The sequence below is a fragment of the Narcine bancroftii genome, chromosome 5, assembly GCF_036971445.1.
Source record: "Narcine bancroftii isolate sNarBan1 chromosome 5, sNarBan1.hap1, whole genome shotgun sequence".
NCBI lineage: Eukaryota > Metazoa > Chordata > Chondrichthyes > Torpediniformes > Narcinidae > Narcine > Narcine bancroftii.
Genome location: NC_091473.1, coordinates 249,223,650 through 249,238,856, shown reverse-complemented (window position 1 = coordinate 249,238,856; position 15,207 = coordinate 249,223,650). Strand labels below are relative to the sequence as shown.

Here is a 15,207-nt window from a genome sequence, read left to right as displayed (position 1 = left end):
ATACACAAATACCCATTATTTATATCTGGTATGTGCATTTTATTCACATGCAAATTGTTTGATAACAGACTTAAAACAGTAGAGCACAGAGGCAAATAAAGGAAAAAAATGCCTTTGTTCCAAACATTATTGAGAATACTTTATGTTCTTACAAATTCTGAATGCATGCAATACTGTTGTGTATTTAAAACATATACATCTTAAACCAAATGAATGTTAAAAAAAATGGCTCATTCTAAATAGCTGCCTTTATGAATTAAGATTACATTCTCCTCTTTGTGTATATTTTTAACAAGTTTTACACAAAAAAATTATGCAGAAAAAAAACCAGAAAACATAATAATAAAATTCATTGACACCTAGATTAAACTAGAGAACCATAGAAAGGAATTAGTATTCAGTATATTTTAAATCATAATATAGTAACGTCACACATGAACACAGATTCCGAGGCACAAGAGACTGCAGATGCTAAAATCTGGAGCAAAAAACCCAAACTGCTGGAGAAACATCTGAAGAGTTCAAGACTAATGCAGGACTTGTCTTGAAATGGTGATTATCCTTCTACCTTCACAAACCCTGCATATTGTGTTGAGCTCCTCCAGCAGTTTGTTTTTGCATCATCTTGGAGAGATATGGTTATAACTTAAAAAAATGGTAGACAATCAAGCTCGGATCTAAAATGAATCTTCAAACTTACCATTACCATACCGCCTGCATTGACCATACTTCCAGTGACTGGTAGTGTTACTGTTACAGTGCCCTGGTTGCTATTTGTAGTACTTGTGCTGGCTCCTGTCTGGACAATTTGGGCCCCAGCGAGACTGGCAGCAGGAATGGTGATCATGCCTGTAACAGGGACTGCAACTTTAGCCCATAACACAAAGAGAAAAGAGACAAGACATAAAGGAGACAAGAGAAAGAGGACAATAAAAACAGAGGATCAAAAGTGAGAGAAAGACATGAGAGAACAGAGAAGAGATAAATGAAAGGAGTAAGATTAATCCCTTCACTCGACAAGAAAATACACATTGCTAAAAGTTGCTATGAGCTAAATTAATCTCCCATCAATTAATGCAAATAAAACATTTTCAAAATATATATTTATAAGTAATACAAAATACAGATCTTTGCAATCTAAAATGGTCCAAATTTTGAAATATTTAGGTTGTGTTCTGTGAAGTATGTACAGCAGGTTCAATTTGAGCTGAGAACATGATTAGAAACATTCGTGACATGGTGAGAGTTTACCACAGTTAGATTTTATTTTAAATTCATTCTTTTGGAGCAGCAGATTGCTCAATGTCAGAATTTAATAACCCCTAACTGCCTGAGATGGTGGTAGTGAGTCCAAGTTTTCAACTGTGCAATTGTTCTGGTGAAGATAGCCTGAGTACTGTTGTGTGAGTTCCAGGACTCAGACCAAGCAACGATGAAGGAATGACAATCCAAATCCAAATCATGAGATAATGGCATTTTCCTGTGCCTAAATCACGTCTTCCCTAGGGTAGAGGTTGCTGGCTTGGGAGGTGCCAGTGAAATAGCCTAAGTGCATTAGGCAGTGCATTTGTAGATGGTACACGACAGCTAATGTGCTCTGTCAACAGAGAGAAATAATGTTGAGGGTGGGAAATGAGGTACCAATCAAATAGGATCCTGATCCTGGAAGATGTTGAGCTTCTTGAGTGTTCTTGGAGTTGTACACAAACGAGCACATGCAAACTATTTTCATTACATTCTTGATCTGTGTCTTGTAGATGGTGGAAGATCTTTTGTGGTGACTAATTGCCAAAGGGCATCTATCCCTGAACTACTCTTTTGGCCAAAGCACCATATGGCTGGACCACGATTCCCCAAAATACTGACAGTAAGGGAATGTCAAGAGTAGCTGTCAAGACTTTCATTGGAGATGGTCATAGCATGGCACTTCTTTTGTGAATGTTACTTTTTCTGTGCTGTGAATGTTATTCTTCAAATTACACCTAGGTTTTGCTGCATCCAAGTGTAGACTGCTTCATAAGGTCACTGATAAAACTGTTGAAAATGGCAAGGCACTGAGATGATGAACTACTGCTGTGGTGACATGGAACTAGAATCATAGACCTCCAACAACCTGAGCTACCATCTACTGTGTGAGATTTCCTCTCAATAACCATTGGCTTATGTTTTAGTATAAAGACTGACGTTTGACCCTTTAAGTGTTAATAGCGGAGTAACATTTGAAGGTGCTCCTTGAAAGACAAGTATTACATTTTGGCATATTCTACAACTCTGAATTATCTACACTCAATAGATTTTGACTCTTGTGCACCTCAGATTTTAAATGACAATAGTGACAGTTACACTAATTTCACCAGACAATACCGTACATCTCACTTTTTGTTTTCCCTCGAAGATACGATTCAAAACTGCTTTACTTAACCACCCTTGGACTTTCAACTGCCTTTCACTTTAGTTTTCCATCCCATTCCTGCTCTGACTCACCTTTGGCTTCCAACATTTCCTTCAAAACTCAAAAAAAGCTTGAGGAGGAGCATCTCATCTATCAGAAGTAATAGAATGGAGGCATGGAACTAGAGTCCCAGGGGAAAGAATCCCATGCCCACCATGAGGCTCAAAGTAGCACAGTAGCCACAAAAAAAAGTTTGCATGCTTGATTGGCTGGAGAATTCTGCTACACTGTAATCTAATAAAGAGTGGGTATGGCCAGAAAACAAGTAGGATTTTGTTGAAATCTGTAGCAAGTTAGAATGAACACACTTGAAATTATGGAGTATTTTTTTGCTTTCTAATCTAAATATTTACATAAAAATATATACTAGTAAATGATCAGCTTCCTGCAGGAAGTTGGATTAATTAATGCATTAGATTATTTCCTTTTAATTACCTATATTTAATCAACATAGCATTGTTGAACACTACCTTTAAAATGTAATTTAAATATTCTGAAATAAATGTAAATGCTTACCACTTTAATACTTAAACTTCGAAAATATCAATGTTGATGGTGAAGCTTATTCTCATGAGGATTAGAAGAACAGCAAAAAAAATTGTTGGATCTACTAAGGTACTCTGTTGAGCAGGCATGAAAAATACCTGGTACTCTGTTGAGCTGGCATGAAAAATACCTGGTACTCTGTTGAGCTGGCATGAAAAATACCTGGTACTCTGTTGAGCTGGCAGGAAAAATACCTGGTACTCTGTTGAGCTGGCAGGAAAAATACCTGGCACTCTGTTGAGCTGGCATGAAAAATACCTGGTACTCTGTTGAGCTGGCATGAAAAATACCTGGTACTCTGTTGAGCTGGCATGAAAAATACCTGGTACTCTGTTGAGCTGGCAGGAAAAATACCTGGTACTCTGTTGAGCTGGCATGAAAAATGCCTGGTACTCTGTTGAGCTGGCAGGAAAAATGCCTGGTACTCTGTTGAGCTGGCATGAAAAATGCCTGGTACTCTGTTGAGCTGGCATGAAAAATACCTGGCACTCTGTTGGGCTGGCATGAAAAATGTCTGGTACTCTGTTGAGCTGGCAGGAAAAATGCCTGGTACTCTGTTGAGCTGGCATGAATTGCAACATGTTCCTAGGCTATCCCACCATCCCCACTTTCTATTTTAGTTTGCTTTTCTCACCAACTATATAACCATGCAGTCAGCTGCTATTAAGTTTGTCATAGCAGGGGCATGTTTATCCTTCAGTTCTCTACTGGCCCACAGTAAAAAGACTACATTTTTATATTGGCAATATTGTTAAAATACTGGGTTTTGATCACTCACAGCTATAAGGGCCTTACTATTTTGAAAAATATGATCAATATATAATTTTGGGACAAAGCAAGCCATCTCTGCTAAATATTAACAACATGATGCCTTTATATTACAAATAGAGACAGATTAGTGCATTCAATGATACAAGAATATTGGTGCAGATGAGTTTGCTCTGCTCCTCGAGGGGTCCTGAATCGATCACGACATTGGCTGAGCTCACATGAGCATACATCACTTATGGATCAGTATTCTATCTATAATTCTGCCAGTGAACCAAAGACACAACCATACTTTTGACTTTTGGTGCACTTTTAAAAAGTTTATTGTTATAAGGATGCTTATATGAATGTTTGCATTGTGATGCTACCGCAAAACAATAAATTTTGTGACTCATTCATGGCAATAGCTTCTGATTCTTTTCTCTGATTAACCAACAGCACAAAGTGCAGAGAAGTGAAATCTGTGTCCCAAATGAGGTGGAGAGAACATGCAATTACTACTGCAAAATGAATAATCTCCAAACAATATAAATCAGTATTCCAAGAAACTTAAAAATAAAGTGCTTGAATCTGTATCAAAGCTAGAACTTTACAGAAAAGTCTATTCTCCAGGATCCACTTATTTTACACTGCTCATGACAGTCAGTGGTAGCATATGTTGCATGATTGGTAAACTAACTGCGAGGATGTGCCAATTTTAAAGTTTTGTATTTTTTTACCTATTTATTTTCCACAATTTTTTTGCTCGTTTCTTGAATTCCATATAATGGGGATTGTATTGTATTAAAATTTTGTGAGACTGAATATTTTGCCAAATGGCAGGATGTAAAAAAAATGTGCCGTCCATGTCATTAAATGGGGGAAGTTGCTTATTCAATGAGCTGAGTGAAAACCATGGGTCCAAAGAAATCTTGTCAAGCATCAATTTAACAATTCCATAATTTCATTGATTATAAGGTTTTGTAAAGTATTTTACTATTGTGCAATTATGGTTTTACTTCTTGCTAACAGCTTACTTTGAACATTTTTAACTTATGAAAAACAATTATAGCATTTTTTTTCTTCACACCTCTTTTAATTTACTTGGTCTGAAAACTTGTTCAGCTCTTTGATTTATTTAGTCTCTCTTGGGCATCAACCTATCACATTTTTTTTGTTCCTTCCACCTTTCTCTGTAGCTTAAAATAGGCTTGATTTTAAACTTTCCCCAGTTCTGATGAACTATCACTTATCCAAAACATTAACTGCTACTCTCGCCATAGATCCTACCTGACATTACTAGTATTTTTTAAAATCTTGTTTAATTATTCCCAATTTCAAGGTTAGACCATGACAAGCTTTGTATGTTTTTCTTCAATGAACATTCCAAGTCTCTGTTTTCCCCCAAGTTTGCTTTGTATTACTTTATTATTCCGATAATGAAATAATTCACTGCTATCAACAAATGAGGTAACAGACTGTACCAAAATCTCATCTCATCTTTCATCAGTTATAGACTTGGTATAAAAAATATAATCCTAGCTGTCTGAAGATTGACATCATGAAGGTTTGGCACAATACTGAAGTTTTCTGCTGAATGGCAGACAAATGAACATTAATTCACTTGTTCACATTATTGTTTAATTGAAAATCTTGGATTGTCTATATATAGTCGTTCCATTTAGTTTTCAAACTTCATAACGTGCAATTGAAACACAGTACAAAATGCAGTACAAGCCAAATAAGTTTTTGGGCAATTTCTGGCAGAATTATAGGATATTGATGCCCATCCTAATCAGGAGGAATGGGGGAAGAGAGAAAAAAATGAAATGATCTACTCAGATCGTTGAAAGTAATAAAAGTTCACATCATTCAATTAAACAGAGAAATGTGGCAGGGACACACAAGCAAATTGTACAGTGACAAATAGAATAGATGAGAAAAAGCATAACTGTTTGTTAATCACTCTGCTAAGGTTCATTACCATTCTAGTAATCATCAAAAAAAGGGTGTTTACCTTGCTGGAGGATGGTGCCGTCTGCATTAACAGGCTGATAAACAATTGTCTGTCCTTCTGCAGTCTGTGCTACCTGCTGTCCTTGCACTATTTGCTGTTGACCCTATTTAGTTTTGAAAAGAACAATCTTTTATTGCACTTATTCTGAGTAAAACAGAGCTAAACATTTATTTACAGATGGTAATAGAGAAGATTTCAGCCCACATAAGAGGGTCTATTCTATTGATCTTCAAGTTTTATTTTTAATGATACCTGTTGCAAAGATTGCGATGCTTCTTGAATCTGTTTAAAAGATGCATGAATGTATGACTATAGTGGACAGCTACTGAATTATGGGAAAGAAGGTAACTAAGTTTGACAATATCTCCTGATGCTGTCTCAGAAGATGGTTATAAATGAATGATTTTTAACAGACTCTCAGTCACTTCTTTCTTCTTTTCTTCTTTCTTTCTTCTTTGGCTTGGCTTCGCGGACGAAGATTTATGGAGGGGGTAAAAAGTCCACGTCAGCTGCAGGCTCGTTTGTGGCTGACCAGTCCGATGCGGGACAGGCAGACACGATTGCAGCGGTTGCAAGGGAAAATTGGTTGGTTGGGGTTGGGTGTTGGGTTTTTCCTCCTTTGCCTTTTGTCAGTGAGGTGGGCTCTGCGGTCTTCTTCAAAGGAGGCTGCTGCCCGCCAAACTGTGAGGCGCCAAGATGCACGGTTTGAGGCGTTATCAGCCCACTGGCGGTGGTCAATGTGGCAGGCACCAAGAGATTTCTTTAGGCAGTCCTTGTACCTTTTCTTTGGTGCACCTCTGTCACGGTGGCCAGTGGAGAGCTCGCCATATAATACGATCTTGGGAAGGCGATGGTCCTCCATTCTGGAGACGTGACCCATCCAGCGCAGCTGGATCTTCAGCAGCGTGGACTCGATGCTGTCGACCTCTGCCATCTCGAGTACCTCGACGTTAGGGGTGTGAGCGCTCCAATGGATGTTGAGGATGGAGCGGAGACAACGCTGGTGGAAGCGTTCTAGGAGCCGTAGGTGGTGCCGGTAGAGGACCCATGATTCGGAGCCGAACAGGAGTGTGGGTATGACAACGGCTCTGTATACGCTTATCTTTGTGAGGTTTTTCAGTTGGTTGTTTTTCCAGACTCTTTTGTGTAGTCTTCCAAAGGCGCTATTTGCCTTGGCGAGTCTGTTGTCTATCTCATTGTCTATCTCATTGTCACTAGCCATAAGTAATAACTCTCTGGTCAAAAACAAAGATCTTAATATGGTCTTTTTCAGAATGAGAGCAAGTCTTAATAGATATTCAAAAATCAAGAAGCTATTGGTGTCATTTCAAGTCACATTAAAGGCAAACCAGAAATATTTAAATACTTGAATCTTGCAAAGATTTTCATTAGCTTTATCACTGATGAGGCTATGGAAATCTTCAAACCTTCACTACCTCAAAAAGGATCTTTGAGTCAGCTTCAAATCATTGAATACATTTCTCTGAAATTGCACAAACTATTTCACATACAGTCACTGAGCTTAAAATGCAATAACTATTTTCAAGGAAATGATGCTAACCTTTTAGATATATACACATAAAAAATTTATAAATGATCATTTTTAAGTCACCTACTTAACTTCATCCATGGTTAAGTGGTAACACTGTCACTCACCAATTAGAAAGCCATGGGTTCATTCCCAATCCTGACAGAAATTTAGGCTAACACAAAGTGATTTTTTTCATTTTTTTCCCCTATTTCCTTACAGCATAGGTCATTAGGCTCATAGAGTCCACCCAACAACTTTAGAATGCAAGAGGAAACTAGAAAGAGACACTCACAGTCACCAGAATGTACACATTCGATAGAGGCAGTAACAGAGGTCTGAAGCGAACTTTGACTTCGATTCATACTGACATATGTAACATTAAATTAAATCAGATGGTACTATTTCAAAAAGGGAGGAGTTTGTCTTTATATCTGGATTAATAATAGTCTCTCAAGCATCATCAAAATAGATTTCCTGATAATTACCTCACTAATTTATTGTACACTGATGCGCATAAAATTGCTTGTTACAATTCCCTCACAACAATTTTGTTCAGATATACAGCACAGTGACAGGCCTTTTGGACCAGGAGCCATACCGCCCAAAAACCCCAATTAACCTACAACCCCCATACGTTTTGAAGGGTGGGAGGAAACCAGAGCATCTAGAGGAAACTCACGTAGACACAGAGAGAACATACAAATTCCTTACAGGAAGAGTCAGATTCGAACCTGGGTTGCGGTGCTGTAAAAGTGTTGTGTTAACCACTACACCCTTAATCCATTTATACTCTCCATAGTCTCCTTATAGTTTCTTCACAATGATAATAGTTCTTTGGAAATCATTTAATTGACAGTGTTTTAAGAATACTGAAAGCATCTAAATGCATATTGCACTCTGTGGGTACTGGACAGTCAACTTTATTCTTTCCTAATGAATGGCACAGATTTACTAATGTATACAGCCTTTAAAAAAAAACCTCTCACTGTTAGGTTTTAGAATGGGAATAGATTCAAAGTTCTTTATATGCTTTTAGATTGAACACAAATGTGAATTAGAAAAGATCATTTGGTTCATTAAATGCATTTCTTTGCCAGCTCCAACTGAATTATTTACATCACCATATCACTGATACATCAGATACACACGTCACTTGTCGTTGAATCAAATGGAGTCGTACAACGAAGGACATTTCACTCATTGCGGTTGTGGTAAATTTCTGAAATAATTACTAATTGGCCATGCTCTCCTCTCCTTCCTATTATTTTTGCAATTTTCCTCTCTTTTTTTTTTTAAAAAAGAGCATCCAATTCCGTTTTTGAAAAGCATTGAGATGACGTACCTGTGTTTGTCCTGCCGTTACAGCTGTCTGGGGCTGCTGAATAATAATTTGCTGTGCCTGACCTTGTGGATTTTGGACTTGAACGGCCTGCCCACTTTGAAGCTGGAGCTGACTTGGTTGAACAAGCTGAATCTGAAAATAACAGAAATACAGTTGATACTTGTACCATCTAATCAACGAAGCAATAGACTGTGAGTTAGAACACATTGAAAATTCTTTTCAAATCTATCTAATTACTATTGATAGAACAAAGTAAAAAGTGAGGATATCCTGGAATTTTAAAAAAAAATCAAATGAATCCAACATTGAATACCTAACTTAACTTTTGCTTTAAGTGACTATTTTGGTCTTGGAGCAGCTCAATGGAGGCTTAATCGAACCGGCTCAGGAGGTTCCAAGTGACGCCATGACTGTTGCACGTGTTGCACGTGACTGAGTAAATGACTTTTACTGAAATTCGACTCGACTACATCTGACCATTTTCTCATTCTTCACTTCGCACTACGACACAATTGCTACAGTTTTCTTTTTAAGTTGCAAAATTGAACTGTATTTCCTCAACCTATCTTTGAATTGGTTCCAAATTCAAGTTCTCAATATACAAATTGAATGCAAGTAAAGCCCATGAATTATCTAAATTTTTAAGCAATTAAGAAGGTGCAGCTCAGTAGCTGATATTAAATTCCCCAACTGGGGTGGTCTATCAGGAGTATTAAAGAACAGAATTGGAATTACCACTAACAAGGAACTAACCACCATGATAAATTCTTTTCAACAATCCCCTTCAGTCAATTAATATATTAGCAGTTTGTAAAAGATTCCTTTCATTTCCCTCTTGAAAATGTATTGAAGAGACAGTGGTTAGCCTCTAAGTGTTAGCTACACTTCTTGTGTGATCAGCCACACTTTATGTGTGGGTGGCATGGTTAGTACAACACTATTATAGCATTAATGACCTGGGTTTAAATCCGGTGATGTGTGTGAGGAGTTCTCTCCGTGACCTGCATGGGTTTTCTCCAGTTTCCTCCCACCCTCCAAAGCACACGGGTTGATAGGTTAATTGGGCTGCATTGGATTCATGGGCTGGAGAGGCCTTCAACCATGTCAAATATTGGCGAGTTCTCCACCATAAAGGGGTGGCATTGCAGTTTAGCCTGCTACTGCCCCATCACAACATCTACACAAATGCAATTTTCAGCAGATGTCATCTGAGAGCTAACTCAACAGACCAGAGGCAATTTATTGGCAAAAGTTAATATCAATAGAATTTTTATTGTTCAACACAAGAAAATACTCTGGTGAAGAAAAATATATAACTTGGAGAGCCAGAAATGTGCTGACCTGTTGTATACCCTGTCCTCCAGAGACAGGAACTTGCATAATTGTCTGCCCTTGACCTGTAGGCACGGCTTGAACCATGATAGGCTGACCAGTGGATGTAATTAGTTGACCACCACTGACTTGGACCATTAATGGCTGACCCTAAAACAACATAAATTGCAGCGAGCATTTGTGAACATTTGAGTCACAAAAATGTTGCATTTATGCAATGCCTACATAATTTTCAACACTGTTTAGCTTCTCTTTTGCAGTTTTCTCCTTAAGTTTTGGATTCCAGTTAGAAAGCAGGAAGCAGTTGTCCTTTAAAATTACTTTCAGTGTTTTGGAGCACAACCTTAAGATAGTTAAGGGTTGGCAGGATCATTGAGGAAAAAAAAAACAAGTTTAATCTGTTCTTGTTAAAAAATTGATGAAGACAACATTGTAGACATGGTTTACATGAACTACATCCTTGGACAAGGTCAAGGCACAAAGGATCAGAGACATGTTGACAAACTGGTTCCACAATTGGCTTGGTGATAAGTGGCAGAAGGTACTGATCGATGAGTGATTTTCTGACTGGAAGTTTGTATGAAGTGGAGTACAACAGGGTCACTGCTGTCCTCTTTACTGTTCGCAATATATAACTAAATAGCAATGGTTTGATTAACGTTTACAGACTAAAAAAACTGGTGGAGTTATAGATAACAACATAGGTTGTTTAAGGATACATTGGGACATAGATCAGCTTGAATGTTGGGTGGTGAGGTAATAGATAGAATTTAATCCAAAAGTAGTGAATTTTGTAAAGTCTAAAGGACTTTGGATACATGGCACAAACTTTGGGAGCAAGTCCATAGCTCGCTGAAAGTGGCAACACAGGGTAGTAAGAAGGCTTGCTCCCACCAAAGGCCGAGGAATTAAGTACGAGTTGGGACATAAAATTGCTATACAATGGAGAGTCCGCTTAAAGAGTATTGTGCATAGTTCTGATTGCTGCATCACAGGAATACAGAAAGTATTATAGCAGTACAGAAAGTGCAGGAAAGATTCACCAGGATACTGTCTGGAATGGAGGGCTAGAGTAAGAAAGAGACTGGGTTTATTCTCACTGGAGTCGAGGAGTTACCATAAAGTTTTATAAAATTACAAGGGGCATAGATAAGACAGAGTCAAAAACCTTTTCCCAAGGCAGGAGGGTCTAGGAATAGACAGCACATTTAAGGATAAGGGGAAAGTTTTCACACAGAAGGGGCCAGTTATATGGAATGACCAGTTGGTGGAGTTCATAGAGCCAAGGACGGTGTTAAAAAGGAATTTTGACAGTTAGGAAAGGTGCGCAGAGATATGAACTTGGTGCAGGCAAATGGGATTAAAATTGGTGGACATCATGGTTGAAACAGATATGAAGGGCCAAAAGTATGATTCCATAATTCTGTCTATCATTGAACATGCAACCTGGCAAATTCCAGAAGGCGTTGCTGAGTTGAAGCCACTAACAAGAACTAAACGGCCGTTAGCTACCAATTTGTTTTGAGTGAAATTGGGCACATTACCGCAGGAGCATCAAGTTAGGTTACAGATTAAAATATTGTTGTTCTAGACTGTAACAGCACAGAACAGTGTGCTTCAGCAGATACTGCATTTTAATGTTTATGGGTATGATTTACAACAGACACATTTACTCATACGAAAATATTCCAATCTTGTGGCTGACATTGAGCAAGGGAGAAAGTAAAACCTTGGAAAAGACCACCCTTGAACACTCATTGACAAAGAGTAAAGAAGGCCATAAACCTATCAGCCGCTAGCCTTCCTTTAAACACTTTTCACTGATTAAAATTGCCATGGTCAGAAACCAAAACTACCAATAACATTTTAAATAGAACATGCAAATTACAGCAAACCCAAATGCCATTTTTTAAGCTCCTCTGGTTCCTACCTGTTGCTGAATTTGTCCCTGAACCACAATCTGTTCAGTAGAATTACTGTTATTTGTTGTGTACTGTTCCATTGCAAACTTGAAGATGTAAACAGTTTCTCTGGAAAATGTAGCAAAACCTAAAGAAAAGTATAGCAAATGTGAATTTTTAATTCTGTAAATTCTCAACATCAATTATAGCTCTATTTAAAGGATACTCCACAAAATTTCTAATGTTATTCACACACATCTACAATGTCAATAGAAACATGGCAATGTAGGCATCTGTTCTCAGGTCAAATGTGGTAAAATATCCCCAAATCCAAATCATATTGACAAAATTTTATCCATTGATGATAGGAGTTTAAATTACAAATGTGAAACCATGAATAAATCCATCAACCCCTTCTTCCTTGACATAAGACTCTAAAAAGGTCACTCTCAGCCTCTATCGCCCCAGGGAAAACAATCCTGGCCTCTGTAGTCTCTCCTTATAACTCAAGCCCCCCCAGTCCAAGCAACATTCCTATAAATCATTTTTGTATTTAATTATATCATTCCTATAGCATGGCAACCACTGTCCATAATACTTCAACTGTGACCAAAACCATTATTATAGAACCGTCATAACAACTCAATGTAATGACAAGCCAATGAAGGCGAACATACCATGCCTTTTTCACAGCCCTGTCAACTAGTGAGGCCACTTTCAGGGAACTATGCATCAGTACCTCTGCATCTCCCTGTCCAACATCTTGAAGGGGCCTCCCATTCACAATGTATATCCCGGCCTAGTTTAACTTCCCAAAATGCATCACTTCAAACTAGACAAAGTTAAATTCTCTTTCTCATTTTTCCAGTTGGTCTAGATCCTGTTGTAAGCTTGGACAACCTTCTTCATTGTCCACTTTACTATTGGTTCCATTTACAAACTTACTAATCATCCCATCTACATTTTCTCCCAAATCATTAATATAATTATCATTAATGATGCCTATTTCTTAAAAACATAAAAATCATGTGTTCAAATTCCCTGTACCTTTTTTTTTTCCAAACCTTTGTACATAGGCAGTTCCCTCTTTGTGGGAGGGGACTGTTCTTGGAAAACTATTCGTATCAAGAGTTTCTGTAATGTGAAGCCACATCAACAACAAATTTTTAAAAAAAGTACTTTTTCCTCACTAATTCCATGAGAGAGAATTCCATTGCATTTCTAATTTTTTTGGGTAGTGATTTGTGAATTTTAAATTTAAGACATACAGCACAGTAACAGGCCCTTTTGGCCCACAAGCTCGTGCTGCCCGATGGACGTATAACCCCAGCACGTTTTGAATGGTGGAAGGAAACCGGAGCACCTGGAGGGAACCCATACAGACATTGGGAGATGGTACAAACTGCTTACATACAGCATTGTGTTCGAACCCCAGTCACTGGCGCTGTAACAGTATTGTGCTAACCACTACGCTAACCTGTAAAGGCAACATTTTGTCATCAGAATAGCCATAATGTTGGGATTACCAGCATATAATTTCTTTACATACAATCTTCAGTTACGACCTGATTATGTTAGAAAAGTTTTGAGTAGTGGTATCATTTGGCTGAAAAGTGATTACAGCATTTTCAGTGTCATGGCGTCTAATGCACAACCCATATCACTGGTCAATTTGGTCTGCCTTACTTATTGCAGTCCCTAACGTCCCTAACGTCCCTAACGTCGAGGTACTCGAGATGGCAGAGGTCGACAGCATCGAGTCCACGCTGCTGAAGATCCAGCTGCGCTGGATGGGTCACGTCTCCAGAATGGAGGACCATCGCCTTCCCAAGATCGTATTATATGGCGAGCTCTCCACTGGCCACCGTGACAGAGGTGCACCAAAGAAAAGGTACAAGGACTGCCTAAAGAAATCTCTTGGTGCCTGCCACATTGACCACCGCCAGTGGGCTGATATCGCCTCAAACCGTGCATCTTGGCGCCTCACAGTTTGGCGGGCAGCAACCTCCTTTGAAGAAGACCGCAGAGCCCACCTCACTGACAAAAGGCAAAGGAGGAAAAACCCAACACCCAACCCCAACCAACCAATTTTCCCTTGCAACCGCTGCAATCGTGTCTGCCTGTCCCGCATCGGACTGGTCAGCCACAAACGAGCCTGCAGCTGACGTGGACTTTTTACCCCCTCCATAAATCTTCGTCCGCGAAGCCAAGCCAAAGGAACTTATTGCAGTCACTCAAACTCTGTTAATCAGAATCAGAATTTATGGTCATGAACAAGAAATGAAATTCGGTGTTCTGTGGCAGCATCATAGGGCAAACATTAATATTATATAACCATCTTATGACATTACTATAAAAAAAATTCAATATTAGTGCACGAAAAGTAAGCCAGTATCTTTGGTTCATTGATTATTCAGGAATCTGATGGCAGTGGGGAAGAGCTCGTCTTTAGGCTCCTGTACCCTTTTCCCTATGATAGCAAAGTGAAGAGGGCAAGGCTTAGGTGGTTGGGGGTCTTTGAGGATAGAGGCTGATTTTTTAAGACATTGCCTCATGCCTTTGATGGAGTGAAGACTGGTGCCTGTGATGTCTCAAGCCAAGTTAACAACCCTCTGGAGTTTATTCTTGAGAGCTGGTGCCTCTATATCAGGCAGTGATGCCACTAACTAGAATGCTCTCCACGGTACACCTATAGAAGTTTACGAGTCTTCGGTGACATACTGAATCTCCTCAGACACCTCACAAAGTGCCAGTGGTGGGCCTTCTTTGTGATTGCATCAAAATGGAGGCACCAGGACAGATTCTTGGAGATGTTGACTCACAGGAATTTGAAGTTCTTGACAGTTTCCACTACTGAGCCCTCAATGAGGACTGGGTCATGTTCCCCTGACTTCCTCCTGAAGTTATCTCCTTGGTTTTGCTGACGTTGAGCACAAGGCTGTTATCGTTACACCATTCAACGAGCTGATCGATCTCCCTTCTGTCTGCTTCCTCATTGCCGTTTGTGATTCTGCCAAAAATTGCGGTGACATCAGCAAACTCGTAGATGGCATTGGAATTGTGCGCAGTCATGGGTGTACAACAAGTAGAGCAGTGGGCTAAGCATGCATCCTTGTGGTGAGCTTGTGTTGATAATCAGAGGAGGAGATGTTGTTTCAAATTCATTGTGGTCTTCCGATGAGAAAGTTAAGATTCCAGTTGTGGGAGGGGGTGGGGGGGGGGGGGGGGGTGTACAGAGGCCTAATTGCTACAACCAAAAGCAGGTTTGGATAAGAAGACTCTTACTATGCATAGGCCTCCCTGTCAATAAAATCCAAAGACCTGCACCCAGAAATACTG

The 15,207-nt window shown here is 39.1% G+C and overlaps 1 protein-coding gene across 8 annotated transcripts in view; it reads right to left on the bottom strand.

Annotated features, from left to right (window-relative positions):
• LOC138765161 (nuclear transcription factor Y subunit alpha-like) overlaps positions 1-15,207 on the bottom strand; it is a 54,487-nt gene that overhangs the window by 24,317 nt on the left and 14,963 nt on the right. For 7 of the 8 annotated variants that reach the window (XM_069942010.1, XM_069942009.1, XM_069942013.1 and 4 more), the window contains 5 exons: positions 11,898-12,016; positions 9,977-10,117; positions 8,636-8,767; positions 5,763-5,865; positions 701-849 (listed from right to left, as the gene is read on the bottom strand). In XM_069942010.1, coding sequence (XP_069798111.1) covers positions 701-849; positions 5,763-5,865; positions 8,636-8,767; positions 9,977-10,117; positions 11,898-11,969 — 597 coding nt within the window. In that variant the 5' untranslated portion in view covers positions 11,970-12,016. The remainder of the gene's footprint in view (positions 1-700; positions 850-5,762; positions 5,866-8,635; positions 8,768-9,976; positions 10,118-11,897; positions 12,017-15,207) is intronic. The other variant, XM_069942014.1, reaches the window with a different exon arrangement.